This window comes from Chrysemys picta, chromosome 16 (genome assembly GCF_011386835.1).
Source record: "Chrysemys picta bellii isolate R12L10 chromosome 16, ASM1138683v2, whole genome shotgun sequence".
Taxonomy (NCBI): domain Eukaryota; kingdom Metazoa; phylum Chordata; order Testudines; family Emydidae; genus Chrysemys; species Chrysemys picta.
The window spans coordinates 16,026,615-16,053,372 of NC_088806.1; the positions used below are offsets into that span (position 1 = coordinate 16,026,615).

The window sequence follows — 26,758 nt, forward strand, 5'->3', positions numbered from 1 at the left end:
CAATCTCTGTGAGAGCAAGGGGGAGACCTTTATGGCGGGGTGGGAGGTTGAGGAAAATAGCCTGGCTGGTGATTACTCACAGCCAGACAGCCGGGCGATTAGAAGAGACCAGCGGGAAGCGCTGTGCATCCGGGAGGCTTTGAAAGCAAAGTTCCTGAGTGAGCAGGGTAACCTGTGACTTTATAGTTTGTGTACTGAGAAGCTAAACCTGCCCCCGTTTCTTTACCCAGTTAATGTTGACTATCCTATCCAGTTACATACCCCCTTCACCCCCCCTCCAACACACGTGTCGAAATAAAAATAGTTCTACTTTGTTAAAGCACACCGTTTTCTTTAATACTGTTTTCGCAGGAATTTTTTAAAACTGGGACGCAGACTGTGGTGCGGGGCGGGTGTAGTGTTGTGACGCGAATGCAGCTTCTAAACTCAAGGATTGACAGGCTCCGCTGCGGTGGGATGCTTGTTTCAACGGAGCCTGTCAACCCTCCTGATCGGGACTGTGTGTATGGGGGGTCTATTTGACTTTGTGGCAGGGGGAGGACGGTTACAGATCCCATGCTGTGTGGCTCTGTCATCCTGCCTAAGGACCGGCGCTTAAGATCTGTAACTGCCCTCCCCCGCCACAAAGTCACAGAGCAACCCACCCCCCCCCAACATTACATCAAAACAACCTCCCAGACTAACCGGGGCAACTAGTCACTGCATCACTGCACTGTGTATGTGCCCTGCTGCCGTGCCTGCCCCCGACTATGTACCCTGCCAAAGGAGACTGTCCTGTCCAATTACCAACCCCCTTTCCCCTCCTCCTCCAAAAGAACATGATTGAAACAGTAGTTAACAGAAACGAATTTTTTATTATCAACTACACATGGCATTGGGAGGTGAAACTTGGATGGGGGCTTGTGTCAGGCGGGAAGGAAAGAACTTTTCAAATTTTGGGAAATGAGAGCCTTCTGCTACTAGAGCTCTCTGCAGGGGTGGAGTGAGACTTAGCAGGGACTCTGCCGCCTCTCCTTCTTTGCACTTTGGGTGAGGTGGGTATGGGACTTGGTGGCGGGGGAGGGCGGTTAGAGATGGACTGCAGCGGGGCTCTGTCCTCCTGCCTCCGTTCCTGCAGAACATCCACAAGGCGCCGGAGCGTGTCCGTTTGCTCCCTCAGTAGTCCAAGCAGCGTTTGAGTCGCCTGCTGGTCTTCCTGCCGCCACCTCTCCTCCCGATCCATGTTGGCTTGGTGCATTCGGGTCAAGTTCTCCCGCCACTGGGTCTGCTGTGCTGCCTGGGCTTGGGAAGAGGCCATAAGCTCAGAGAACATGTCCTCCCGTGTCCTCTTCTTCCTACGCCTAATCCGCGCTAGCCTCTGGGAGTGTGATTCCAGGCTAGGTTGTGAGACAGTCGCAGACGGGGCTGTGGAAATGGGAAAAAGGGAGTGAATTCCTCAGAAAGATAAATGTAGTTGTGAACAAAGAACATAGTCTTTCTCTGTGAACAAGACCATGCACAGCACCTTTCACATGCGCACTCAGCACAAGGTCGAATTCTCGGCCTTCGCATTCAGTGCCTGGGGTCTTGAACAGCACATTTGAGAAGCGAGGCAGCACAACGGAATTTCTGTTGCAGGCAGACATGGTAAGCCGTACACTTGTGGCAGTTTAAAACTTTTATATTACCACTGGCCTCATTTCACATTTAAATCAATGTCAGTCCCTGCTGCCAGCAATCCGGCAAGCGGGAACTCTGCCCCTGTCCCACCCCCTCGCGGCTGTCCCCGGGAACGATCCCTTTCGGCTGCCCCTCTCCCGCCTCCACCGCGTGGCTGCAAACCAGCGGTTACAGTTCTGTAAAGGAACGGGAAAGCAGTCCCAACACTAACATTCCCCTACCTAATTAAAAGCAGGTCACCATGGCCGACATCACCCTGATGAGGATCTCCGAGAGCGACAAAGAGAGAATGCTCCGGGAAAGCCTCCAAAGACCAGGGCCGTATGCCGCCCTGCTGTGCAGAGCAATGATCCCCGAGTACTTGATAATCTCGTGGCGCGGCAACGTGTCGTACTTCGGAGGACCCAATAAGGCCGCTCTCCCCAAGAACCTCATGCAACGGCTTTCAAGTTACCTCCAGGAGAGCTTCATCGAGATGTCCCAGGAGGATTACTGCTCTATCCCCGGACACATAGACCGCATTTTACTGTAGCTGCAGTAGCAGGGAATAAACAGTAGAGCGGCTTGTGCAGGACAATCACTGAAAACCGGACATTGCTAGATTTCTTTTCAAAACTTGCACTGCCCATTACTAAACCGTTAAGCGCCTAGGGCACACTAATCATGAACAACCCATTCTTTTAATTGTTAATATTCCTGTTTTGTTAAAAATAAATGTTTAGATGTTTACAACACTTACTGGCTGATCCTTCACCAGATTCTGTGTCCGGGGTAACGGCTGGGGACGCTTCGTAGGGGATCTCTGTAAGGGTGATGAAGAGATCCTGGCTGTCGGGGAAATCAGCGTTGTGAGAGCTGCCGACTGCCTCGCCCTCCTCATCTCCTTCCTCATCTTCCCCGTCCCCTAACATGTCCGAGGAACCGGCCGTGGACAGTATCCCATCCTCAGAGTCCACGGTCACTGGTGGGGTAGTGGTGGCGGCAGCACCGAGGATGGAATGCAGTGCCTCGTAGAAACGGGATGTCTGGGGATGGGATCCGGAGCGTCCGTTTGCCTCTTTGGTCTTCTGGTAGCCTTGTCTCAGCTCCTTGATTTTCACGCGGCACTGCGTTGCATCCCGGCTGTATCCTCTCTCTGCCATGTCTTTAGAGATCTTCTCGTAGATCTTTGCATTCCTTCTTTTGGATCGCAGCTCGGAAAGCACGGACTCATCGCCCCACACAGCGATGAGATCCAAGACTTCACGATCAGTCCATGCTGGGGCTCTCTTTCTATTCCCAGACTGCACGGCCATCACTGCTGGAGAGCTCTGCATCGTTGCCAGTGCTGCTGTGCTCGCCACGATGTCCAGACAGGAAATGAGATTCAAACTGGCCAGACAGGAAAAGGAATTCAAATTCAAATTTTCCCGGGGCTTTTCCTGTGTGGCTGGTCAGAGCATCCGAGCTCGCACTGCTGTCCAGAGCGTCAACAGAGTGGTGCACTGTGGGATAGCTCCCGGAGCTATTGGCGTCGATTTCCATCCACACCTAGCCTAATTCGACATGGCCATGTCGAATTTAGCGCTACTCCCCTCGTCGGGGAGGAGTACAGAAGTCGAATTAAAGAGACCTCTATGTCGAACTAAATAGCGTCGCAGTGTGGACGGGTGCAGGGTTAATTCGATTTAACGGCGCTAACTTCGACATAAACGCCTAGTGTAGACCAGGCCAAACAGACCTCTCCAGTTTCTGCCTCACTCCCAATAATACTGGATTACCTGCTACACCTTTAAACATCTGGCCTCTCCATGAGCTCACTCAAGGTCCACCTTGTGGCAATCACCGCTTTTCACTATAAGATTGACAGTGCTACAGTCTTTGCCCATCCAATCACCAAAAGGTTCCTGAAAGGTACCCAGACATGAAACCGCCTGCTACACCCTGGGACCTACACGTAGTCCTTAAAGCCCTGATGGATCAACCCTCTGAACTAATGGCTACCTGCTCCCTTCTCCACCTATCCATGAAGACCGCCTTCCTCATAGCAATCATGTCTGCCAGACGAGTAGGAGAAATGGGAGTGCTTATGGCAGACCCTCCATATACCACGTTCTTCTGTGATAAGTCACCTGAAGTGGAGCACCCACAGGGACATTTCTCTCGAAGAAGAGGAGGTTACTCACCCTGTGCAGTAACTGATGTTCTTCGAGATGAGTGTCCCTGTGGATGCTCCACTACCTGCCCTCCTCCCCTCTACTTCGGAATTCGGAACGCACTCCATTGTAGAGGAAGAACTGAGGAGCCCAGGCCGTGCACGTGCTATTCAAACACTGACAGCTTGAGAGGCAGACACAGCACATGCACGGCCCGTAGGGGTACTGGTGTAGAAATCTCCGATTGAAGGTGCTGGGACGCACCTTGACCTGAAGTGGAGCACCCACAGGGGCACTCATCTCGAAGAACGTCAGTTACTGCACAGGGTGAGTAACCTCCTCTTCCCGTAAGGGAAAGGGGAGGGCTGGAGGAGAGCCAAGACCTGTGTTGGGGAGCTCAACACCTCTGTCAGGGAGTTGGGCCCCAGCTCAAGTCGAGAGGTCTAGCCCTTCCTGCACCATGTCTGCCACGCCGGACATTCATAGAATCATAGAATATCAGGGTTGGAAGGGACCTCAGGAGTTCATCTAGTCCAACTCCCTGCTCAAAGCAGGACCAATCCTCAACTAAATCATCCCAGCCAGGGCTTTGTCAAGCCTGACCTTAAAAACCTCTAAGGAAGGAGATTTCACCACCTCCTTAGGGTAACCCATTCCAGTGCTTCACCACACTCCTAGTGAAAAAGTTTTTCCTAATATCCAACCTAAACCTCTCCCACTGCAACTTGAGACCATTATTCCTTGTTCTGTCATCTGCTACCACTGAGAACAGTCTAGATCCATCTTCTTTGGAACTCCCTTTCACGTAGTTGAAAGCAGCTATCAAGTCCCCCCTCATTCTTCTCTTCTGCAGACTAAATAATCCCAGTTCCCTCAGATTTGGAAGAGTAATGTTACCATATTTGAACTTTCAAAAAAGAGGACATTCTGGGGGGGTAGCCCCGCCCCCTGGCAGTGTTTGAGTTTCAAAGGACTATTTTAAACAATGTACCAAATAAGACTGCACTTTTGGGATGAACGAAGTTAGGTGGGTTTCCTAGGAAATATCTGTGGGAGAGGAGAATGCAAATTCCCACGTCTGGACTCACCCTTTTGAAGCTACACCCAGAGAAGAGAACCATTGTCTGGCCGGTTATGTGTTCATGGTCTCTGCAGATCAAAGACATAGGCTGTATGAAGGAGTGACTCTCAGATTCATGGGTGTACTTGTTCAGAGCAGAAGCTGTTATGAACTGGTGACCACAGGAAAAAACTGTCGGATAGGTTTGTAGGACTGAGCATCTGCCAGAGCCCTTGTTGGAGTTGGGGGTGATCTCTGGTAAGCTGTCAGCATGCATGTAGGTTTTTATTGTTTTTAATATTTTCTCTGTAATGCTTTCACCTTAAAGATAAAGGTGCATGTCTAGAAAGGGCTATGTGGTAACGTGTACTTGTGGGCAGTTATGCTGTGTATAGCCTCTGAGGAGAATGTCGAGTAGGCCTGCTTAGGCAGTCTGACTTGCTGGAGAACTCTGTGTAGCCGGAAACAATGTAGCCTGGAAAAACCCCAGTCAGGAGGGACAGAGACACAGGTCTCCACCCAAGAGAGGTGACTGCTACGGAGCTTGGAGTGGGTGCCCTTGCTGGACAACGGAGGGGGTATACTGGAGCAGTTGCCCTGAACTGTGACATACGTTAGTTGTTTTAAGTATGTTCAGCATTCCTTCCCCATCCTCTGCACTTTTTTTGCTTTTGAATCATGGCAAGTAGTTGAGATGCTGCCATCTTCCTACAAAACACAGTACATCTTAGCCTGGAAGCGAGCACAGCTTTGCAAGATACTTTGTCATGTAACTACTTTCTTGACCATGTCCCATAAGGTTTTCCTTTGCCTTAAGGCTGGAACAGTCCTGTGTCATATAGATCAGACTTCTCTTTTGTTCAGTCTCTTGAACCTTTTAACATCTGCTCATTGTCCTTGACATTAGAAAACACCATTTATGTGTTCTTCTTCCAGTTCTTCTGTCTACCTCAAATGGATCCGTTAGTGCACCAGATATTAGTATGTGTGTGGTGGGGAGGGGAGGCCCTGATGTTTAGCTTCAGTGCAGTTGGTAATCTTTTTCCGCACAAGGAGAGCTGCATTGGTTTGTTTCTTCCTGATGCGATTTCTAGAGTTTTTATTATGTTCATTATTTCTTTCTCTAGTTTCTAGTCTCCTTTCCCCCTAAAATTTCTCACTTCTGCTACCATCAATGCAGCTCCAGGGGAGCTGAGTCCAAAATGGTAGATGCTTGTGCGACCTGTGTGACTCCCATAGGATGGGATGGTAGTTTAATGTATTTATTTTATTGCACTGATTTTTACTAAGTGCTGCATCAGTTGCACAACACCTTCCATTTCATTCGCTTACTTTGATTTTAAACAATGCAGCTTATAGACTGCTTCCATATCTGCTGTTGTATAATGTCTTTCTCACTTCTCTATCTGAAAGTGTCTCTGTTTAGCTCCAACCTATGAGCTGGCTGTGCAGACTGGACAAGTGGTTGAAAAGATGGGAAAACTTTGTGTCAACATCGGAGTTGCGTATGCTGTCCGAGGGAATAGAAGTATGTTTGATTCACTTTTCTCAGTAGATTTAAAAATAATCAATGTTAGTGTTAGTATTATGTAACATTTATATTCTAGAGGCCCCAGTCAAGACAGAGGACCCCATTTTTACTCCTGAGGGAATTCTGTGCCAAAAAAAATAAAAATTCTGCACACAATATTTTAAAATTCTGCAAATGTAATTTGTCAATAAATAAATGTGGAGGTTCCAGCGTAGCAGTGGGCAGCACAGGCCACTGACTGCATGTAGATGGGAGATCACCCTGCAGAAACTCCTCTCCCCCGCCTTCCCCCACAAGATAAAGGCTAATGTAACTTCTCCATCTCTCAGTTCCAAGAGGTACCAAGATTGAAGAACAGATAATAATTGGAACACCAGGGAGTGTCCTAGATTGGTGTTTCAAATTGAAGCTGCTGGATGTGCAGAAGATCTCTGTGTTTGTGCTGGATGAAGCGGATGTTATGATTGACACACAGGGCTTCTTAGACCAGAGTGTCCGCATTCAGAGGTAATACTTTAGTTAGCCATCTGAATGCTGAAGGCAGAGTAAATAGTGGTTTAGTTTTCAAAATTTTCAGTTTTAACTTGCAAATCAATTTATATCTCTGAATAATAGTTTTAGCTAAACCACTGCTGAAAAAACACTACATAATACTGTCCTAGTCAGATGTACTTGAAGGGGAAGCTAGAAAGAAACCTCCTTAAAGCATGACTAAAAAAATGGTTGAGTCTACCTTCCTTATTTATACGCGCTTCCCATGGATGTGGCTTCAGATTTGGTACTTTCAGAGCATTTGGTCAAAAGGAAATTGGAAAAAAAATTGGCTTCTCAAGCACCCTTGTTTAAAGTTGTGTTTAAAATCAGCCTGGAACCCTCCAAATTCCCTTATAGTTGAGATGAAGAATTCCTTTGAATGTTAAAGGAAAGAGTGCTGGAAATTTCCCATTTCATGAACCTTTGACTTGGAAGCCTACATGAGCACTACTGTTTTATCTGCTGATCCTATAAACTCGATCTAAAATTAACATGGCTTTATGTGCATTATCAGTCCCCCCCCCCATCTCCCTCACGCTTGAGAGCGTGAGCTACAACCCATGCCACAGTGTCAAAGCAACGTCCACACCGTTACTTTTAGTGTGCTAACATGAGCCCTGCTAACACAAGTCAGTGGACCCAGGCTGGGAGGCTTGCTGCCAGATGCAGTGTAGACATACCCTAAGAGCTTGTTTAACATTACAGCAGGGCTGTTATGATCTGTTCTGTTGATGGATCTCAACTACTTCCATGTAACTTGATTGCATGGAGATACCGCACTGGGATAAACCACTTGTCACCTTAGACGATCCTTGTAACGGATGGAAAAAATTCGTAATCATAAGGAAAGGAGTGTTGGCACAGGAATGTGAAGGTATTGTGGCTTGAGGCTGTTATCCGATAAAAACACCACACAATTTACTAGCCTTTCTCTTCTAGAACATTACCACAGCGTTGTCAGATGCTCCTCTTCTCAGCAACCTTTGAGGATGCCGTGTTGCGGTTTGCTGAGCAGATCATCCCTGACCCCAACATAATTAAACTCCGCCGAGAGGAGATGACCTTGACCAATATCAGGCAGTACTACTTTTTGTGTGAGAATAAACAAGATAAATACAAGGCCCTGTGCAATATCTATGGGAGCATCACCGTTGGCCAGGCTATCATCTTCTGTCAGGTAAAGCTCTCCTGTCGTTGTTACTCATGCAGTAAAAGAGCCAGATTACTGTTTTCATAGAAATTACAGTAAAAAATGACCCATCTTTCAATGCTGATATCAACGGAGTAAGGAGTTTTCTTATGGACAGTGCAAGAGGGCTTTTATCAGTGGGGTGTAATTTGAGGAATACTGCTCAACGATTGTTCCTCTACACTACACACACCCTTCCTCCAGACTCCTACAACTCTGCCCACCATGACTCCTCTTACCTTTAAGAGATGTCTACACCAAGCTGGGAATTACTCCTCCAGCTGGAGGTAGACAGAATGCACTGTCTTTGATAGAGCTAGCACACTAAAAGTAGCACTGTGGCCGCAGCAGCTGCCCAGGTACAATCCCATCTGAGATCTTGGGTACATGCTCAGGTAGCTATCCCATGCTGCCATCTGTGCTGCTGTGGCCACGCGGCTATTTTTAGCACACCAGCTGAATCAAAGCTTGCACAGATCTGTCCACCCGAGCAGAGATTTATATCGCCCAGCTGCACTGTAGATGTACCTGATGCTTTTCTGGGTTCTGTACTTAAAAGGTTATCAGGCGTCCCAGTTGCATACTTTGCTGGGTTCTTGTGCGACTTCTACATCAGTTTGCTGCGTGCTTCGGTACGCGGTGGACTCTTTGGCACCACATATCTCACTCTTGAGTATTTGGGATTTGCAATGCCCAAGATCCCATTGCATGCTAGAACATGAAACAATTCAATTGAGAGGTGCCGTGCATGGGCTCACCGCAGAGGCAGCCGGGCTCCTAAGTTTATATTTGAAGAGAGGGAAGCGGTGGTAGGCTACAGAGCCCAGACCCACCACAGGCTCTTCAGGCTTGCTTGGTGGCTGACTTGGGTCAGACATTTATAGAACGTTTATTCAGTTTCATTCCTGACTGTAGTAATCTTTCAAAAATAGTATTATTTTCCATCTCTCCCAGCAGTAGATGAAGCATATTACCCTGGATTCCACAAAGACACTTACAATAAGCCACACTTTATAGCTGTTATTTATTGGTACCCTGCTATTTATTCTGAGTATATTTATCCTAAATAGGGTTTCTCATTATACTTCATGTTTAGGGCCCTACCAAATTCATGGTCATGAAAAAAGCGTCACGGAGTGTGAAATCTGGCCTTTTGTGTGCTTTTACCCTAAACTATACAGATTTCACGGGGGAGACCAGCGTTTCTCAAATTGGGAGTCCTGAGCCAAAAGGGAGTTGCGGGGGAATCACAAGGTTATTTAAGGGGTTTGCGGTATTGCCACCACCAGTGCCCAGTTCTGAAAGCAGCGCCCCACCAGCAGCAGCGCAGAAGTAAGGGTGGCAATACCATATCATGCCACCCTTATTTCTGCACTGCTGCCTTCAGAGCTGGGCAGCTGGAGAGTGGCAGCTGCTGACTGAGGGCCCAGCTCTGCAGTGCAGAAGTAAGGTTGGCAATACCATACCATGCCATCCTTACTTCCATGCTGCTGCTGCTGTACTGGTGGCAGCTCTGCCTTCAGAGCTAGGCTCCCGGCCAGCAGCCGCTGCTCTCCAGCTGCCCAGGTCTGAAGGCAGTGCCGCCACCAACAGCAGCGCAGAAGTAAGGGTAGCAATACCGCACCCACCCCGCAATAACCTTGCAAACCCCCCCACTCCACTCCTTTTTTGGGTCAGGACCCCTACAATTACAACACCATGAAATTTCAGATTTAAATAGCTGAAATCATGACATTTTTGACTTTTTAAATCCCCCTATGACCATGAATTTGCCCAAAATGGGCTGTGAATTTGGTAGGGCCCTATTCATATTCTTTGCTTTAGGATCTAACAGGCCATGTGCACTTACTCTTAAAGTTCTCTGGTTTAGAGCAATCAACCGAACTTCACCCTTTGTGTTCGTGAACATTGGGAATGCTGAGTCACTCGCTCTGTCAGCCTACACTGTCCCAACCTGTGTTCTGAAAGGGCCAGATGAAGTGTCATTAGCCTCTCTAATTTCCTGCCCCTTATTACATTTGGTGCCAATTGACTTTTCCCACTCTGGCTCTCTGCCAGCACACACATTATTATATTAGGTATACTGAGAGATTACAGATAAGTCAGAGCCCCCGCAGGATTCCATTACACCAACTGCTCTTTGTCTATTTCACCTGCTGTTGTTGGCCCAATTTGTTGTCCTTTTGGAGTCCTGACCTATATTGTGTTGTCAGGAAACATATCAGCTCCTAACCAGTTTCTTCCTCCAGGCTCCTGTGTGAGACTGGCTGCGCCCAACTCTCACAGCAGATCCCAGAGAAAATCTTTCCCTCCCTGGTTTTGGTGAAACAGGAAGAGACTAGAAAAGCAGCTGGAAACCTGCATAAAAGAATTAAAGGAAACAAACAGAACTGAGGCTTTTAATCTTTGTATTTTCTAAATTCAGCTACTTAATGTTGTAGTATTAAAAAAAGAAAAGAAAACCCAACCCCTGTGTAGAGCAATTTTGATAATCAAACACTTCAGGTTGTTTAAATGTAAGGCAGTGACACACACGTGCATGCACACAAGAATCCAAGACACAATTTCTTTATTGGAACTTTTAGTTCTCCATCTACTGTATTTAAAGGCGAGGGTTCAGAATTTCACAGTAGTAACCACTTAGCACCAGCTGAATACATCCTGTTTAAGTGGAATTCATGCTAGTTCTGTCTTCGCTAAACAGTAGGCCATTACCATTCCCTTGTATTCAGCTAAATCTTTCCTGAAGCCATCCTAATTTAATTTGTCTCCGTTTGGTCTATAGACATGGTCCATAGCTTTAACTAATTTTTTGTTTTCCAGCTGGTTTCAGCATGATCACTTTTGCTCTTTTTAGAAACAGAAATAGCCTTAGAGCAAAGTCCATGGACATCTCCCTATATCCAGTATTTCTCAAATAGTGGGGCCTGAGTGGGCTCCCAGAAAAATTGATGGTGTGCTAGTAGGACTTGGACTGTGAGCCCACAGGTTCTGCCTGTGAAGTGCCAGACAGACACTCCTCTGAAATGCCATGAAAAAAGGAATAAAGTATTTTAGGGAATACATAAGTATGATGTTTGCAAGTGATTTAAAGGGGAGGGAATATGTTTCCTCCCAAGGAGCTTTTATCTCATGTACTTTCTTCCTGCATTTGTTTTTAGACTCGTAGGAATGCCAAATGGTTATCGCAGAAACTGAGTCAGGATGGGCACAAAGTGTCTATCCTGAGTGGGGAGCTGACAGTTGAGCAACGGGCAGCTGTAATCCAAAGGTTTCGTGATGGAAAAGAGAAGGTCCTTGTCACAACTAATGTCTGTGCTAGAGGTATTGTCTTTAGCTAATCCATTTGTTTCTCGAAGTATTACAGTACTGAGAGCTTTGTTTTTCGAGATGGGGTACACACAGGGCATGCAAGATTATTATTGTTCTGCATTACGTAATCCACCACGCACACCGAAAACCCACTGTGGGGTGCAGAAGATGATGACAGCTGCTTGGAATCCTGTAATCTCTCACATATAGAGACCTCATCATAAGCTTTTCTGCCACACTGTTGTCACACACAGTGTTGGAGTGCAGTGGTCAATTGGTGGGGTTTTGTGGATTTCTAGATATAAATTCAATGAGTGTTTGGCAGAGCAAATGCTGATTCCTATAGCTTGCAGAAATAACACCAGACTGATTTCTTATTCCAGCCAGATCAAGTTAAAAATTGTAATTCTGTTTATAACCCCTTTGTATACAGCTCAATGCCTGCTTCTCAGGATGGTGTTGCTTGTAGTGACTTTGTAGCCTTATCTACACTAGCAAACACTTTATAGCCATAATTCACAGCTGGTACCCACACAGTGGTATAAATACCTGAGTCCTGTTTACACTACAGCTTCCACAAATGGTGAATTACAGTTGTGAAATTGCTAATGTAGGCAGTCAAAATTTGCATGTGTTACAATTGCCCTGTCAGAAAAGTCAGTCACAACAAATATAGTATTCCGAGGTAAAGGCAGATTTTCTTCAGTAAATTGATCCTTTGGGTAGAGATTTTCATCCACAAAAACCCATTGAGATAGTGTTGTGTATAAAAACTATACAATATACACTCATTAAACTAAAAGACCTTATTAGAATGTTGTTAGAAAAAATAAATATTTGAAAGTCCGGGAGTTCAAAGTTGAAATTCCATAAACAACTTAACTCTGTTCTCATACTCCATCACAATGTGTATAATCTTCATAGCAATACAGAGAAGTTTTCCTGGTTTTGTTTTAAAGTAGTTTAACATTTTAAAATGACCAATGAAAAAAGTAATGCAACATGTATGTATATCAGCTGCCCTTGTCCTCTCTGGAACGGTAAGGGTCTATCGGGTCTGCAAACAGTATTTATGGAATGGATGGGGTCAGGGTAGGTATTTAGCTTTAGCTTTTATGTCAGTGCCAGAATGGCAAACATGCATAAAAAAGATGCTTGATTATAGTGGTTCTTGTCTGTATAGAGAAGTGGCCAAGTTAAATTGCCCTTTCTGGCCTGTAATGGAATGATGACTAGAGGTGGAGGGTGCTTGTGAATTCAAGCGAGAAGTAAAATGTGAAAACGGTCATGGTTTTAAATAAGTAAAACTCATTTATTCTTGTCTGAATATCAATGACCTCGTAGGATAATTTTCAGAAACCTTGATCCATTGCTAGCTTTCAGCACTCAGCAGCTGACTTTCCAGTGATCTGCCGCATTCCATCTTTCCATCTCCTCGCTTGTCATCCTCTACTACAATGACCTGTCACCATTCTTGCCATGACAATTTTCTCAAGGTTATTTCCATCTCTGTGCCTGAAGTGACCAAAGTACATAAGTTTGTACTTGTTGACTTCTTACAGCATGGTCCTATTTTCCCCAATAATGCTTCTAACGTAAGCACTCCTCTAATTTTCTGTCCAGGAGATACTCGACAGTCTTTGCAAGTAGCACTACATTTCTAAGGCTTCAGTTTTCTTGTCAGCAGCATTAATTTCCAATGATTCACCTCCATGGTTTGCTACTGAGAAAATTAAACTTTTCACCAATTGAACCTTTGTACATTTCAGGATTCCACAGTTTTTCCACACATTCACGTGGGAGGCTTGGCTGAGCGTGTCATTCCTAATCTTCTGATTTCTTTGGAATTCTTTCTCTGGTTGGATATGTTTGATCCCAGATAATTTAATTCATCTACTGCCTCTACAACTTGATTTACAATTTTGGTGTCCGCTTGCATCCTGGTTTTGTTAATCGTGTGTTTCACGTATTCAGGGATAGTCCTTATTCCTCACTAACTGTCCTTTGCAGATGCCAACATTCATTGCATTCTATCAGTAGTTGGACTAAAGAGCGTCATTGTGACTGTGGTTTCTGGAGGGGCCTCACTGAGATTGTTCAATCAGGACAAACTGCAAAGAATAGGCCAGACTATCCCCAAAATGGTGGTTTATTCTAATAATTACATTCACCAAGCCAGCAACAAAACAGCTTCTACAACACCTTACTCGTTACCCAGAAGCCAAAAACACAGCTCCCCTAAAGCAATCCAGCCTTGGGATCCCAAGTCAAATATGGTGAGGATTACTTAGAATCTTATTCATCATATATAAAGTTTTACCAATCTCAAGAGATTGGACACTATACCCACAAGGTCAATGAATATTTCACATTTTACCCAAATACATGCTTACAGCCAATTCTTATTAACTAATCTAAGATTTATTAAAACAAAAATGACTTGTTGTGGTTAGAAAATCATTATACATACAGATATGAATGAAGGTCTTAGGTCAGTTTCATAGCAGAGATGGTAAGCTGCAGAGTTGTAAAAAGTTTTTCTCGAATCAGTTCCATAGGCTGTAGTCCAATGGGCAGTCCACGTGCAGTCTGTTTACATTTTTCCCTGAGAAATTGCAGAATAATCCAGAATGGAGCTGGAGACCTCAGTCTTGCGACTTAACCCTCTCCTGACAAAGTCCAAACAGAAGCTCAGCTGATCAACCTCTTGTCACAACAGGCATTCCTTGGATGAAGAATAGATGAAGAATAATTTACATTGTTGCTTTGAAGTCCGTTCCTATTTCTTATGTACACACAGGTAATTAGTTGGATTGATTAGCACAGGCAATTAACCATTCAAAGGTTACAGATATCTTACTACAAACTTCAAAGGGCAAGTCTACACTTTCAGCCGGGATCGAAGCTCTGAGATCAATCCACCGGAGGTCGATTTAGTGGATCTAGTGAAGACCCACCAAATCGACAGCAGATTGCTCTCCAGTCAACCCCTGTACTCTACCCCCGACGAGAAGAGTAAGGTAAGTCTTTGACCCTCCACAGTGTAGACCCTGTAGTAACTCAACCAAAGGTACGTTGACAGTCCTGTTGGCCAGTATTGGGTACTTTTGAGTAGTCAGTGAAACACATGATCAATGGGTGAATGTACTCCCTATGTTTTTTCGATGATGTGATCTATGTTCACAATTTGATCACATGTGCCTTGTTCCTCTCTGAATCGAGCTTGTGGTGGTAGTTCTGCTTCTATCATTCACTTAACGCAATCCGGATTATGTAGAGCAGAATTTTGCTCTCATGCAACATCCAAGAGATGATATAACTGTTACTACACTCTGTTATGCCTCCTTTCTTTGGTAAGGGCAGAAAGACTCCCTTTGTCTACTCATTCTGCCAATTTCTAGTCATCCATACATTGCTGCAAATTTTCCACGTGCGATCAATCCTGCAGTCACTGATCAGACTTGCTGGTATGTTATGTGCCCTGGGTGCTTTCCCTGGCTTCATTTTAATTATATATTCACCCATTCCATTTCAGGATTGATTGGAAGTCTTTATCCATTGGACACTTGATCTCCAGCATTGCTGTATCATTATGTAGTTGATTTGTTCTTTGTCATACTGTCAGATGACCTCCATCTGTATATGCATCTGTCGTATTGGATGTAGATAGTGTTTGTAATGACCAGGTGATTAGAGCAGCAGAATTCAATTAAATACCTTCCTCTCTAATTTTGTAAACCCAGACCATTGTTTCCCACTACTTCTTTTTGAGAGCTTATAATTCCAACTTTTGCATTCAGGTCCCCCATTATAAGGGAGATATCTTTGCTTGGTATTTCAATGTCTCTTCAAGCTGTTCATAGAACTCACTGATCACATTGTCATCAGCTGCTTTTGTAGGAGTGTAAACCTGTGTGATCAACATGTTGAATGGGTTGGTTCAAAGAAGAATTGTAATAACTCTGCCACTGATTGAGTTATCTCCAAATACACACTTTGATGTCTCCTTAGATTGAAAAAAAGTGGGGTCACATTTATCTTATTTTCTCCAATCCTGAATAGTAAGTACACTGTGAATTCATCCATCGTCATGAAATGGCCCCTAGCATTTTAATTCCCTTACAGCTCCGAGACTCCTCATATATCTATCTTACATTGGGAACCTGATGGAGGAAATGCCATCAAAAGGTGGAAGAATTAAATCAGGGAGTTAACCAATGGCAGCCACAAACCAGAGGGAAGGCAGCAGGAAACCACCCTCTGAACTTTCCTGGCAGAACAAAGGCAAAGTGTCAATCAATGTATGGTGCTGTATGGTGAGACTCCCAGGTCAGAAGGCGCAACAGATTATACTAGGGAGGAGGTTCCGGCCATTAAGAGTACCAGTAACAGTATGATGGTGCTGTATCAAATCCTCCAGGTAGTACAGTGCCTGATGTTTGCTGAAGGAAAAGTTACCTGGACCTTTTGTAAACAAATTATCAGAGTAGGCATGTAAAATGTGAAGAGTGCATAGGTTCTGACTTCCTCTCTGCCTGGGAGTGCTCGACCCCCCCATGCCCCCACCTTCACTCCACCCCTTTCCCCAAGGCCCCACCTCGGCTCTGTCTCTTCCCACTCCTGCTCTGCATCCTCCCCCGAGCACACCCCATCCCCGCTCCTCCCCTCCCTCCCAGCACCACCTGCATGCCGCCGTGGAACAGCTGATCACAGTGTGCAGGATGCACTGGGAGGGAGGGGCAGGGGGAGTTGATCAGCAGGACTGCCGACAGGCAGGAGATGCTGGGGGGAGGAAGGAGCTTTGCTGCCAGTGGGTGCTAAGAACCCACTAATTTTTTTCCATGGGTGCTAGCACCCACAGAGTCGGCACCTATGGAGTATGTATGAAGGGATGCTCATCCTCGTGACCAAAGAATTGTAAAGATGTATGATAGATACGGTTTTAACTAAGGAAGATTAAATTCTGGGATGGACAAACCCAGATGTGGAAGGCAAGAGAGCAAGATCTAGCTGCTCTGGTTGTGTAGATGACCCTATGTAGAGAGTTGTCTGCCCATTAGTATTTAGAGTACAGGGTGATATAATGGGAGTATGTGGTTCATTTTTAGGAATGTAGAAATGAAATATGCGGGGTAAGGAAATCAGAGGCACAGAGAGAGGTTGGGTACGAGTGGTGGGTGGAACTAATTACTAGTGGAACCCAAGCTCTGTATATCCTGACCACCTAGACTTTAAAACTACAGTGTTCAGCTGAGGTTTTCTTTGTTTAAGGAAGATGTTCTCAACCTTAGCTATCTGAATTTTTGTTTGGGATTTCCATGGTGATTCTCAATTTTGATGAGTAGCACAATTGCAATATATCTAAAATATCATGTTGATGCTTGTTTTTATGAAGTTCAAATATTCCTCTAGTTTTTCTGGTGCATAACTGTTTCTCTGAAGACTCTCTAAACTTATGAACTTCCCTGCATAATTTGTTGCATTAAAAATTGTATGAATTTTCCTATGCCTGAACAGCTTCCTTCCTCCTGGGACTTGCCAAATTTGCCAAATTCATAAGCCAAGTTTCTAAGATCCATGAAGCAAGCTAAGTTTTGTAGTTCTGCTCAGATTTTTCACAGGGGTGTTAATTTTCAGATACAACTCAAATTATTCTCCTCATTAGAGGAAGGAAAAACTTGTTTGAACGTTGAGGACAAATCCTAAGGAAAAAACCCCAAACTTGCTGTTTTTAGACCAAGTGATTTGTGAAATATACATCTTTAAAGTTAGATCGCTTGAAGAATGAAAAGCTCACTTGTTTGTTTCATATCCCCAAAATGTCAGATTAACTCAAACTTTAAAAAAATCTGAGGCATGCAGACAGTTTTAATAAAAATTGCAGAGTGGAGAGGTGCAATATGGGGCTTATGATGGGAACTGTCCTACAACTTTAACTATAAAAACAACGAGGAGTCCGGTGGCACCTTAAAGACTAACAGATTTATTTGAGCATAAGCTTTCTTGGGTAAAAAACCCCACTTCTTCAGATGTGCAGTTTTTTACCCACGAAAGCTTATGCCCAAATAAATCTGTTAGCCTTTAAGGTGCCACTGTACTCCTCGTTTTTGTGGCTACAGACTCACATGGCTACCCCTCCGAAACTTTAACTATGGAGTCAGAAAAGAAAGCATCACTAGACTGGCACTAAGGGTAGAGTATGGAAATATTACCTGGCCCCACAGCAAGCAGGAAGATCTCTTCACCGGGTCAGCGTATCCCAGTCACATGTGCAGAGTCATTCTTTCCATAAGGGTATCCCTGTCTGTGCTGTCTATATTGGCTCTGGTGGGTAAAGTGGGAAAGCCTCAATTGGTGCTTTGCGTTGCATCGCCTTCCAGTCCAGACCAAGCTGGTTACTTTCATTGTGTGATACCCACTTATTAATAAGAAAATCACATTTCCTTCTTGAATACCAGTTTGTTAAATTTTTCTGGTCCCCAAACATACATGAGTATTGGCCAATATTTTTTCCAAATCTTTGTCTACTCTACCCCTCTCCCCCCACCCCCTCCCGCCCCAAATTTCTCACTGTAGCTACTTCTGGTTCAGTTCCCTGGTGAATAGTAATGGTGGAAACTCTAGTATGAGCAAGATAATCTTGGCCAGCCACTATCTTGTTTAGAACTGCCCAGAGCGAGGTTAACAAACACTGGTAGTCATTGGAAGCAGTCGATTATCAACAGCTAAGATGAACCAGTGGTAGCAACAGTGGGAAATTTTAGGCAAGGGTTAATGTAGATGTAACCTGAGGACCTATGTCTTCTCAGATACAAAAGGTTCTGCTCACACTCTGGGCGTTACCACTTCTCTTCACCCCATTTTTCAAGGTAACTTGCTTAGGATTTTCAGAACACGTTTGAAGTGAGCATATAAATTGGGTAGCCCCCTCCCAGCTGAGTGTCCCAAGCCAACAGTAATAGTTATTCTCGGTTCTCCATTGGGCAGGAAGTACTGAGATAACTACAATAGGCAGAAATGAAACTGGACACATTGGTCCTATTGTTAATGGGTTTTAATGGCCATGGCCTATTTCAGGTGCAATAGCAGGTGCCTTAGGAGTTCATCAGTGAGTTCTCTCTTTCTCTCTCATCCTTTCTTAGGTATTGATGTGAAACAGGTCACAATTGTTGTGAATTTCAAGCTCCCGACAAACCAGTTGCAGTGTCCAGACTTCGAGACCTACCTACACCGCATAGGGCGAACAGGTCGTTTTGGGAAAAAGGGCCTAGCCTTCAACATGGTGGAAAGACACAACTTACCACTGCTACACAGCATCGAAGAGCACTTCAGTAAGTACAGTATCCCCATCAAACCTGCACTGCATGTGTAAAGCATGCGGAAGTTGGCCGTAATAGCAACGTGGAAATCACTGATGCCACAGTGAACTGTGTATTGTATTACACACACACAACTATGTTAAAAGTACATTAGTGAAGGTTGCAAAGTCAAGCACTCAAAAATGAAGAAATGCCAAAATTAGGGTTGCCTGTGCAACCTTGGTCTCCTTGTGCATATGCATTATGATAGTTTGTAATTACAGGATTACATACATTTTTACCACAGGACCCTTCCTCATTCAGTGCACGGGTTAGATCAGGGGTCGGCAACCTTTCAGAAGTGGTGTGCCGAGTCGTTAAGGTTTTGCGTGCCAGTAATACATTTTAACGTTTTTAGAAGGTCTCTTTCTATAAGTGTATAATATATAACTAAACTATTGTTGCATGTAAAGTACATAAGGTTTTTAAAATGTTTAAGAAGCTTCATTTAAAATTAAATTAAAATGCAGAGCCCCTCGGACCGGTGGCCAGGACCCGGGCAGTATGAGTGCCACTGAAAATCAGCTCGCGTGCCGCCTTTGGCACGCGTGCCATAGGTTGCCTACCCCTGGGTTAGATGGTACTCATTTAATGAGCAGCTGTTCAGTGTTTTCTCAGTGTTCAGTGTGTGGTCCCAGGCTTTACTCTACGCTTGCTCTGAAGATGGAATTATTAATTTCCTCACAGGCTTTTCAGTGGTGCTCCTCACTATAGCACCTGTGTGCTGCACAAACATTTATTTATTTATTTCACGACTGCCCCGTGAGATGAATGGAGTATTATCCCCATTTTACAGGTAGGGAACTGAGGCGTAGAGAGATTAAGGTCAAAGTATCTACTAATTTGGGGTGAGATGGTTAGGACCTGATTTTTTCAGAGTTTTTTCCTTTACATTATGTCGCACTTCGTATGTTCGAAGCCCAGCTCCCATTGACTTCAGTTGCATCTGTGAGTGTTTAACCCTTCTGTAAATCCGACTCCAGAGCAGTGAAACTCAGACTACGGCTCAGGAGCTGCAAGTAGCTCTTTGCAACGCATAACATTAAAACACTGTGATTTAATTATTAACCAGTCGAGATGCTTTTACTAGGTTATTAACCAATTATGTTATCAGCTTGCACTAAATTATTAACTGATTTGCTGTGAGAATAATATATATAACTATTTCCTCTGTATTTCATACTGTTTAAATAGCAGTAACACTGTAGTAAATGATACAATGGACTCAAACTACTGTGGCTCTTTTGGATAACGTTGATTGCTAATTCGGCTCCTGAACCACTGAGGTCTGAGTATCACTGCCCCAGAGGCTCGGATCAGGCACCCAGAAAGTGAGGAACACACAGGGTGTGTGCGTACACACACACACACACACACACTCTCTCTCTCTCTTTCTCTCCCCCCCACCCCCTGCCAAAGTCATGGTGCAGGGCTAGAAGTAGCAGCATAGATGTTCAGGCTCAGGGTGGAGCCCAGGCTCTGAAACCCAGTGAGGGGGGGAGGGTCTCCGAGCCCAAGCTCCAGCCCGAGGCTGAATGTCTACACTGCAGTTTTTAGCCTTGCAACATGAACCCCATGAGCCCGAATCAGTTGATCCAGACTCGGAGGGTTTTTTGCTCTGGAGATGTACCCATAGTTAGTGATCACTTGTGAAAAGTTTGATTTAAGTGACTTCCCCAGTGTTGCACAGGAACTGAGGCAGGGGTAGAATCCAGTTCTCTAGGGCAGTGGTTTTAAACCTTTTTTTTCTGGCAACCCAGTTGAAGAAAATAGTTGATGCCCGCGACCCAACGGAGCTAGGGATGAGGGGTTTGGGGTGTGGGAGGGGGCTCTGGGCTGGGGCAGGAGGTTGGGGTGCGGGAGAGGGTCAGGGCTCTGGGCTCGGGGTGCAGGCTCTGGGCTGGGGTTGGGGATGAAGGGTTTGTGGTGCAAGAGGGGGCTCCGGGTTTGGAGGGGGCTGGGGCGGGCAGTTGGGGTGCAGGAGGGGCTCTGGGCTGGGGATGCAGGCTCTGGGGTGGAGCTAGGGATGAGGGGCTTGGGGTGCAGGAAGGGGCTCCGGGTTTGGGGGGGGCTCAAGGCTGGGGCAGGGGATTGGGGCACGGAGGTGGAGCATGGACTTACCTTGTGGGCTCCCGGTCAGCGGCACAGTGGGGATGCTAAGGCAGGCTTCCTGCCTATCCTGGAACCGCGGACCCCACTGCCCCCCAGAAGCGGCCAGCAGCAGATCCAGCTCCTAGGTGGAGGCACGCAAGCGGCTCCGTGTGGCTCTCGCCTGCAAGCACCACCCCCCGAGTTCCCATTGGCCGAGAACCTGTGGCCCCACCTAGGAGCCGGACCTGCTGCTGGCTGCTTCTGGGGCACAGCATGATGTCAGAACAGGTAGGAACTAGCCTGATTTAGCTGGGCAGCACTGCCGATGGGACTCGTAACGGCGCAGTTGGTGGTGCTGACCAGGGCCGCCGCAACCCAGTGCTGGGTCGCGACCCACAGTTTGAAAACCATTGCTCTAGGGCAACATTCATCTGCATGAGACCATCCTTTATCTTCCTGCAGTCCAACTGCCTCAGATATTACATACTTTCAGCAAATGAAGCAGGGGTCCCACAGATAAGTCCGCTTCAGTACACAACCCTCATCCATCCCCCGAGCAGGTCCCTCCTGTGCACTGAACGAGGCAGGGGTCTCATGGAAAAAGAGTATGTGATCATGTAAATAAAGACTGTATCATAGTGCATTTGCGCAAGTGGGTTGAATTAAGGTTGCATAGGCAACCTTAATTCTGGCATTTCCTAACTTTTGAGTGTTTGATTTTGCTGCCTTAACATTCTTTTTAACGTAGGTTTTTGTGTAATTTCCTGGGTTTTTGAAAACGGAAACTGAAAAACAAATTCCATCATGCTGAATCTTGGGTCCATTCCAGGCTCTGGTGTGTGCTCCAGTTGGCACAGCCTCATCTGCCTATTGGCCCCATCCAAGCTTGGCCCCATCTGCCCCATCCTTTCAAACCTTTCCCTGCCAAGTCCTGTCTCTTCTTCTAGTCTCATTCCTTGGGTTTCTCATCTCAGTACCAGTCCCTTGCATAGCAATCCTAGTCTCACCCCTCCCAATTCCCAATCCTCTTGCTCAGCCTGTCCCAATTCCCTCCCTCCCAGATCATCATGTGATCTTTCTCCCCCAGCCTGACTTCCAGTAGTGCTCCCCCATCCCTACCCTTGCTTGTTCCCAGTCCTGATCACACTCCCCGAACTCCTTGTCCAATCTGTCTCCCCCAACCCCAGACTCCCTATCTAAGTCTCTTTGCCCATCCAGGCTCAGTGCTGCTTTTGCACGCTGGTCTTCTCTTCAGATTTGTGTCCTCCCCATTGCTTGCCATTTTTCTTGCCCTTATCCCTATCTATTTGCCCCCCAGATCTGGCTCTTGTCCCCTCTGCGTTGGAATCCAGCAGCTTCCTCTTCCGTGCTGCCTGGGCCCAGCAGGGGGGTCATTGAGATTTTAGGAGGGCGTCGTCCTACTAGGTGCCCAGCTCAGAGCTGCAGTTGAAGGGAAAGTCCTACTCAGGTTCAGCTGGAGCATGCCCAGTGTGGACAGATTCTTTGGTGAATTTTGTTGTTAAAATTGCACATGCTCAGTAGACTTCTGCAAAGTGATTTTTCAGAGATGTAAAACTTGGGCGGATTTTCATGGGGATGGCAAAAGGCACATTCCCTAACACAAAGGTCATCCCCTTTCAGAATTCAAGTCCCTGGTCCAAAGCATGGGGGTGTTAAAGTAGTTCAAAGATAAGGGCACCAGAATTTTTTAATGTGAGCAACAAGTATTTTCCCTAACCTTTTCCTGGAAGCAGCTGAACTTCTTTGGCTGACATTTCAAACACAATAACAGTAAAAAGTCAGCCCGAGGCAGACATCAGCCATGGAAAACTTCATCCCAAGTGGCTAGGCTGCCGAAGTTACAAGCAACTGAAAACAGGGTCTTATAATGGGAAGTGTTGTGCAACCTTAATAGGTGTTACTGCTAGCCCCTGTTATAATTCTGTTATTACATACTGTTTAGAATGTACGAGGCGTGTGTGAGCAATACCATAGTAAATGAGAACACTTATTGTTTAGAACAAAAACAGGGACTAAACACACCTCACTTCCCCCCTCTAGGGGGCACTTTCCCAAATTAGATTTACACATCTCAGTCACTAGGGCAGGCCCTGGCTCCCTCACCTGATGTAGAAAGCAAGCCAAGTGCTAAGGAGGTAGGGCGGGAAGTGTCATGAATTATAAGAGACCTCAGAGGGAATCCTGTGTTGCTGAGGATGGAAAGGGGGAGGAAACATACAACTGTGTGTAGCCTTTCCCAGGTGAAAGAGAGGCTCTTCACTGAAGATGTCTTTGGGGAAATTATAGTAAGGAAGGGGGGAGCTAGAGTGGGTCTAGAAATGCCAAGCCAAAGTAAGGATGCCTCAGGAAGTGATGGGAGTAAAGTTGGATTGGGGGGAAAGAGCAGAACCCACATGGAACGTTATCAACATGAGCTATTGCTTCAGTACTAGTGGAGTACAGCCGGGAGAGGCAGCAGGTGCAGAATGAACTGGAGGTGCAAAGCGGATGGGAGTGGTAATGGTAAGAGACTCCATTGAAGAGATGGAGGGGTCAGGGCTCCACCATCCCATGCCATCTGCGATTCAGTGTGCTGCTTTGTAACACTCCAGCTAAAGTTCTGTGTTCAGTTTTTTGGACTGCTCAGACTAGAAGGGTTTGATAAACTGCAGAAAATTCAGGGATGGGCAACAAACTGCAGCATTAGAGGGTTCTTGTGAATGCCTAAGGGAGCCAGGTGTGGTCAGTTTGGAAGAGGGGAGAAGATAATGGAATTCTTATTCTAAAGGGACAGGGGGAAGTTATTTCAGGGGCTCAATGAGGCAAGAATCAGAACAAAAGTCTCAGGAAATCCAATCTGCCTATGAAGAATATATCCAAAGAATCAGCTGGTTGGGGGAATCCTCTCCTTGGGCAACTTGAGATGCCGCCACTGTGTTCACAAAGAAAATTGGACTGAATGCTTGAGATGCTTATGCAGAAGCAGCCCAAGAATGGGTCATCCAGCATCTCCGCCACAATCTACAAGGGCCACTTCCAGCTTTGACACACAAATCTTATCCACGTTAAAGGGAAAAAACTGTTTGATGTAAGAGGGGAAGTTGTCTTCTGCCTGTGTACTGCCAACTAGGAATGTTCTCACACTGTGCTTTGTTGCTCGCCTGCTTGCTTAGCACAGCTTCTCGATGTGAACGATTCGAAGCTGTTACTGTGGTTAGAACTCGTGACATGGCAAAGGGCAATGTCATCAAATGCTCATTTAACCTGTTTGACATTTTCATACTGGTTTTGGATGGTTTCAGTCCAAATGTATATTTTTCTGAGACAGGAAGCAAGAAAATGGTCCAAATTATCCCTGCCTTGTAAAAAGGCATTGAGTTTTCAGGAAGTGCTTGTATGTCCAAGTCTAGTCATGCGTGGAGTTAGCAAAATGAGCCTTGCTGTTGATTCCTATGGTATTAAAAGCGGAGTGGAATTAATGTAGGATAATCTGACTTTTCTTCTTTTTAGCCGCTTTAATGCTGTAAACCTGAGCGTAACTTTGAGATTGAGAAAACAGTCAATTATTTAACAAGAATAATGCTTTGTATGTGGAACTCTTCATTTTCTAAGGGTACGTCTACACTACCCATCAGATTGGCGGGTAGTGATTGAGCGATCGGGGATCGATTTCTCACGTCTAGTGTAGATGCGATAAATGGATCCCCGATCGCTCTGCCGTCGACTCCTGTACTCCACCGCGACGAGCTGCGGAAGCAGAGTCGACGGGGGAGCGGTGGCAGTCAACCCCGCGCCGTGAGGACACGAGGTAAGTCGACCTAAGATACGTCAACTTCAGTTACGCTATTCTGGTAGCTGAAGTTGCGTATCTTAGGTCGATCCCTCCCCCTCCCCCCAGTGTAGACCAGGCCTAAGTGTTTCCAAACATTGCCTAATCTCCACAACATCCAATCAGAGTAGGTAGGGTTGGTGAAGTAAGGTAACAAGGGATGTGATTGGATCTATCAATCTAACCGCCTCTGCTGTTTTTAACTTATGAGAAGCTCCCAATGTGCATCATGCTTGTATAGTAGCCTCATGTTGGCAGCTGCCTTAATCCCGTTTACATTGTGCTTTTCAAAGTTTATTTGACTATCAATTGAAGCACTTTGACTGGAAATACGATACTGAACACTTAGTCGGATATTTCCGTCCAAAAACAGGGTTACGTGTGTGCAACAAAATATACTGTAACGTTTTGCAGAATGTCTCCTAACCAGAATTGGTCCGTATCCCTTTTGAGAATACAAACACCATTACCCATTCCAATTATTGTAGCAATACCTCAGTTCAGTAGATGGTGGCGACTGACATCCCTAAAGACAGATCTTCCATCCGCAAGACAATTGTAGCATGGACAGCAACAGCATGCACTTCTGCCACTGTGCCATGCCCCAACCTAGAGGAATGATCTTCACAGGAAGTTCTGCCTAGACTGCCAGCAGTTCCAATAGTTATGTTGGTGTTTGCATCAATGTTATTGACTTGGTTACTTACATACACATGCATAAATCAAATACAGAAGAATGTATAGTTGGTACAGCCCCTGATGTGATTAGAAATATGCTAATCAAGTTATAGCCTCAGTTATCAGTGCCTCAGTGAAATATATTGAGGGTTTCCATTTAATTACATGAGTTGAGTTAAAATAAGCAGAGCAAAAACCAAACACACATTAAGGTTTCTGACTTTTTTAGTAGCCATAGGAACCAGGAAGCACCTAAAGTGACCAAGTTGCTGCACAGCAAACACCAGATTCACAGCTACGAACCACTGAGTCTGCTGTAGCTGGCGCAGCCATAACACTTACCTGGAATCTGGGCCACCATCCATTATTCAGTCATTTCATAGAGTCTGTTCAATGGCAGTTGTTATAACTAAGCAGAAGTATTGTTTCAGGGGCACTATTAAGTGCATTCTACAGGAATTATTACAAATAGCGAACGTCAACATCTAAATTGTAATATTAACTAATGTAGAACATTTGACAGACACTACCAACTATGTTGTGCCATATTTGTCTCACTTTTTTGTGAAATATCCTTCAGGTTCTAAAGATCTTTCTAAATCTACCACTCTCCCTAAGACAGCTTAAAAATCTAACCGACCTCTATGTCCCTGCTGTGAGTGGCCCTACTAAATGTGTGCTCTGCTGCTGAAGCAGAGGGTGTGCTAGTTGAGTGCTGTTTGCAGACCAGAATGTAACTCTTTACTCGGTCTCTTTTTTTTTTTTCTTAGAGACCAACATTAAGCAGTTGGACCCAGATGACATGGATGAGATAGAGAAGATTGAATCTTAAATAAACCAGGGGTGTTTGGAGTCAAAGGGAGATTTTTCTTTAACCTTAGACCTCAATATTTTTTCTGTTTAAAAAATTGAAATAGTTTAAGTGAAATGTATTGCCATGTTTGGAAATGATGATACAGTATTCTCCATCATAAAGAATTCAGGAAAAGAAAAAGAAACTTATTCTCATGACTTCAGAATGGTTCCTATTTTCCCCTTCTCATGGACTCCTGTGTTTTTGTCTAGTATGTTTCGTTACCAAGATATTGGCAGGTTTAATAAAAAGCACAGGAGGATATTCTCTCACCTGACCAAGTTTCCCTTTCCCACATCATTCCCAGAGTACATCTCCATCAAAAGTAGTGAAGCAAGTTGTTCAGATGAATTAAACGGCCAACACAAAACTGACATCTATACGATAATTGACACCAATCATTAATATAACTAGCCACTGGATGGCAATGGTTGCTTTCACAGTCATGGATGAGGCAACACTGGTGTTCCTGCAGAGGAATAATAAAGAAACCACACTTCCCATTTTAATCATCAGGCCTCGCCTCTGC

General features: G+C 45.3%; 2 protein-coding genes across 2 annotated transcripts in view; one reads left to right on the forward strand and one right to left on the reverse strand.

Annotated features, from left to right (window-relative positions):
- DDX25 (DEAD-box helicase 25) overlaps positions 1 to 26,506 on the forward strand; it is a 53,002-nt gene extending 26,496 nt beyond the window's left edge. Inside the window, exons 7-12 of the mRNA XM_065570200.1 lie at positions 6,268 to 6,382; positions 6,715 to 6,892; positions 7,859 to 8,096; positions 11,270 to 11,432; positions 18,563 to 18,751; positions 26,147 to 26,506. Of these exons, the coding sequence (XP_065426272.1) occupies positions 6,268 to 6,382; positions 6,715 to 6,892; positions 7,859 to 8,096; positions 11,270 to 11,432; positions 18,563 to 18,751; positions 26,147 to 26,208 (945 nt within the window). The 3' untranslated portion in view covers positions 26,209 to 26,506. The remainder of the gene's footprint in view (positions 1 to 6,267; positions 6,383 to 6,714; positions 6,893 to 7,858; positions 8,097 to 11,269; positions 11,433 to 18,562; positions 18,752 to 26,146) is intronic.
- Positions 788 to 3,367, reverse strand: LOC135976004 (uncharacterized). The gene is made up of 2 exons (XM_065570210.1): positions 2,399 to 3,367; positions 788 to 1,404 (listed from the first exon to the last, which is right to left on the reverse strand). The coding sequence occupies exons 1-2, from the start codon at positions 2,973 to 2,975 to the stop codon at positions 929 to 931; spliced, it is 1,053 nt and encodes a 350-aa protein (XP_065426282.1). The 5' UTR covers positions 2,976 to 3,367; the 3' UTR covers positions 788 to 928.
- Positions 26,507 to 26,758: the final 252 nt, after the last annotated feature.

Excerpts from the sequence above, each read along its gene's own strand:
- LOC135976004 (XM_065570210.1), bottom strand. The coding sequence starts at position 2,975 with ATGCAGAGCTCTCCAGCAGTGATGGCCGTGCAGTCTGGGAATAGAAAG. Across the intron at positions 1,405-2,398 it reads ATCTGGTGAAGGATCAGCCA|CCCCGTCTGCGACTGTCTCA; the intron begins GTAAGTGTTGTA and ends CCATTTCCACAG.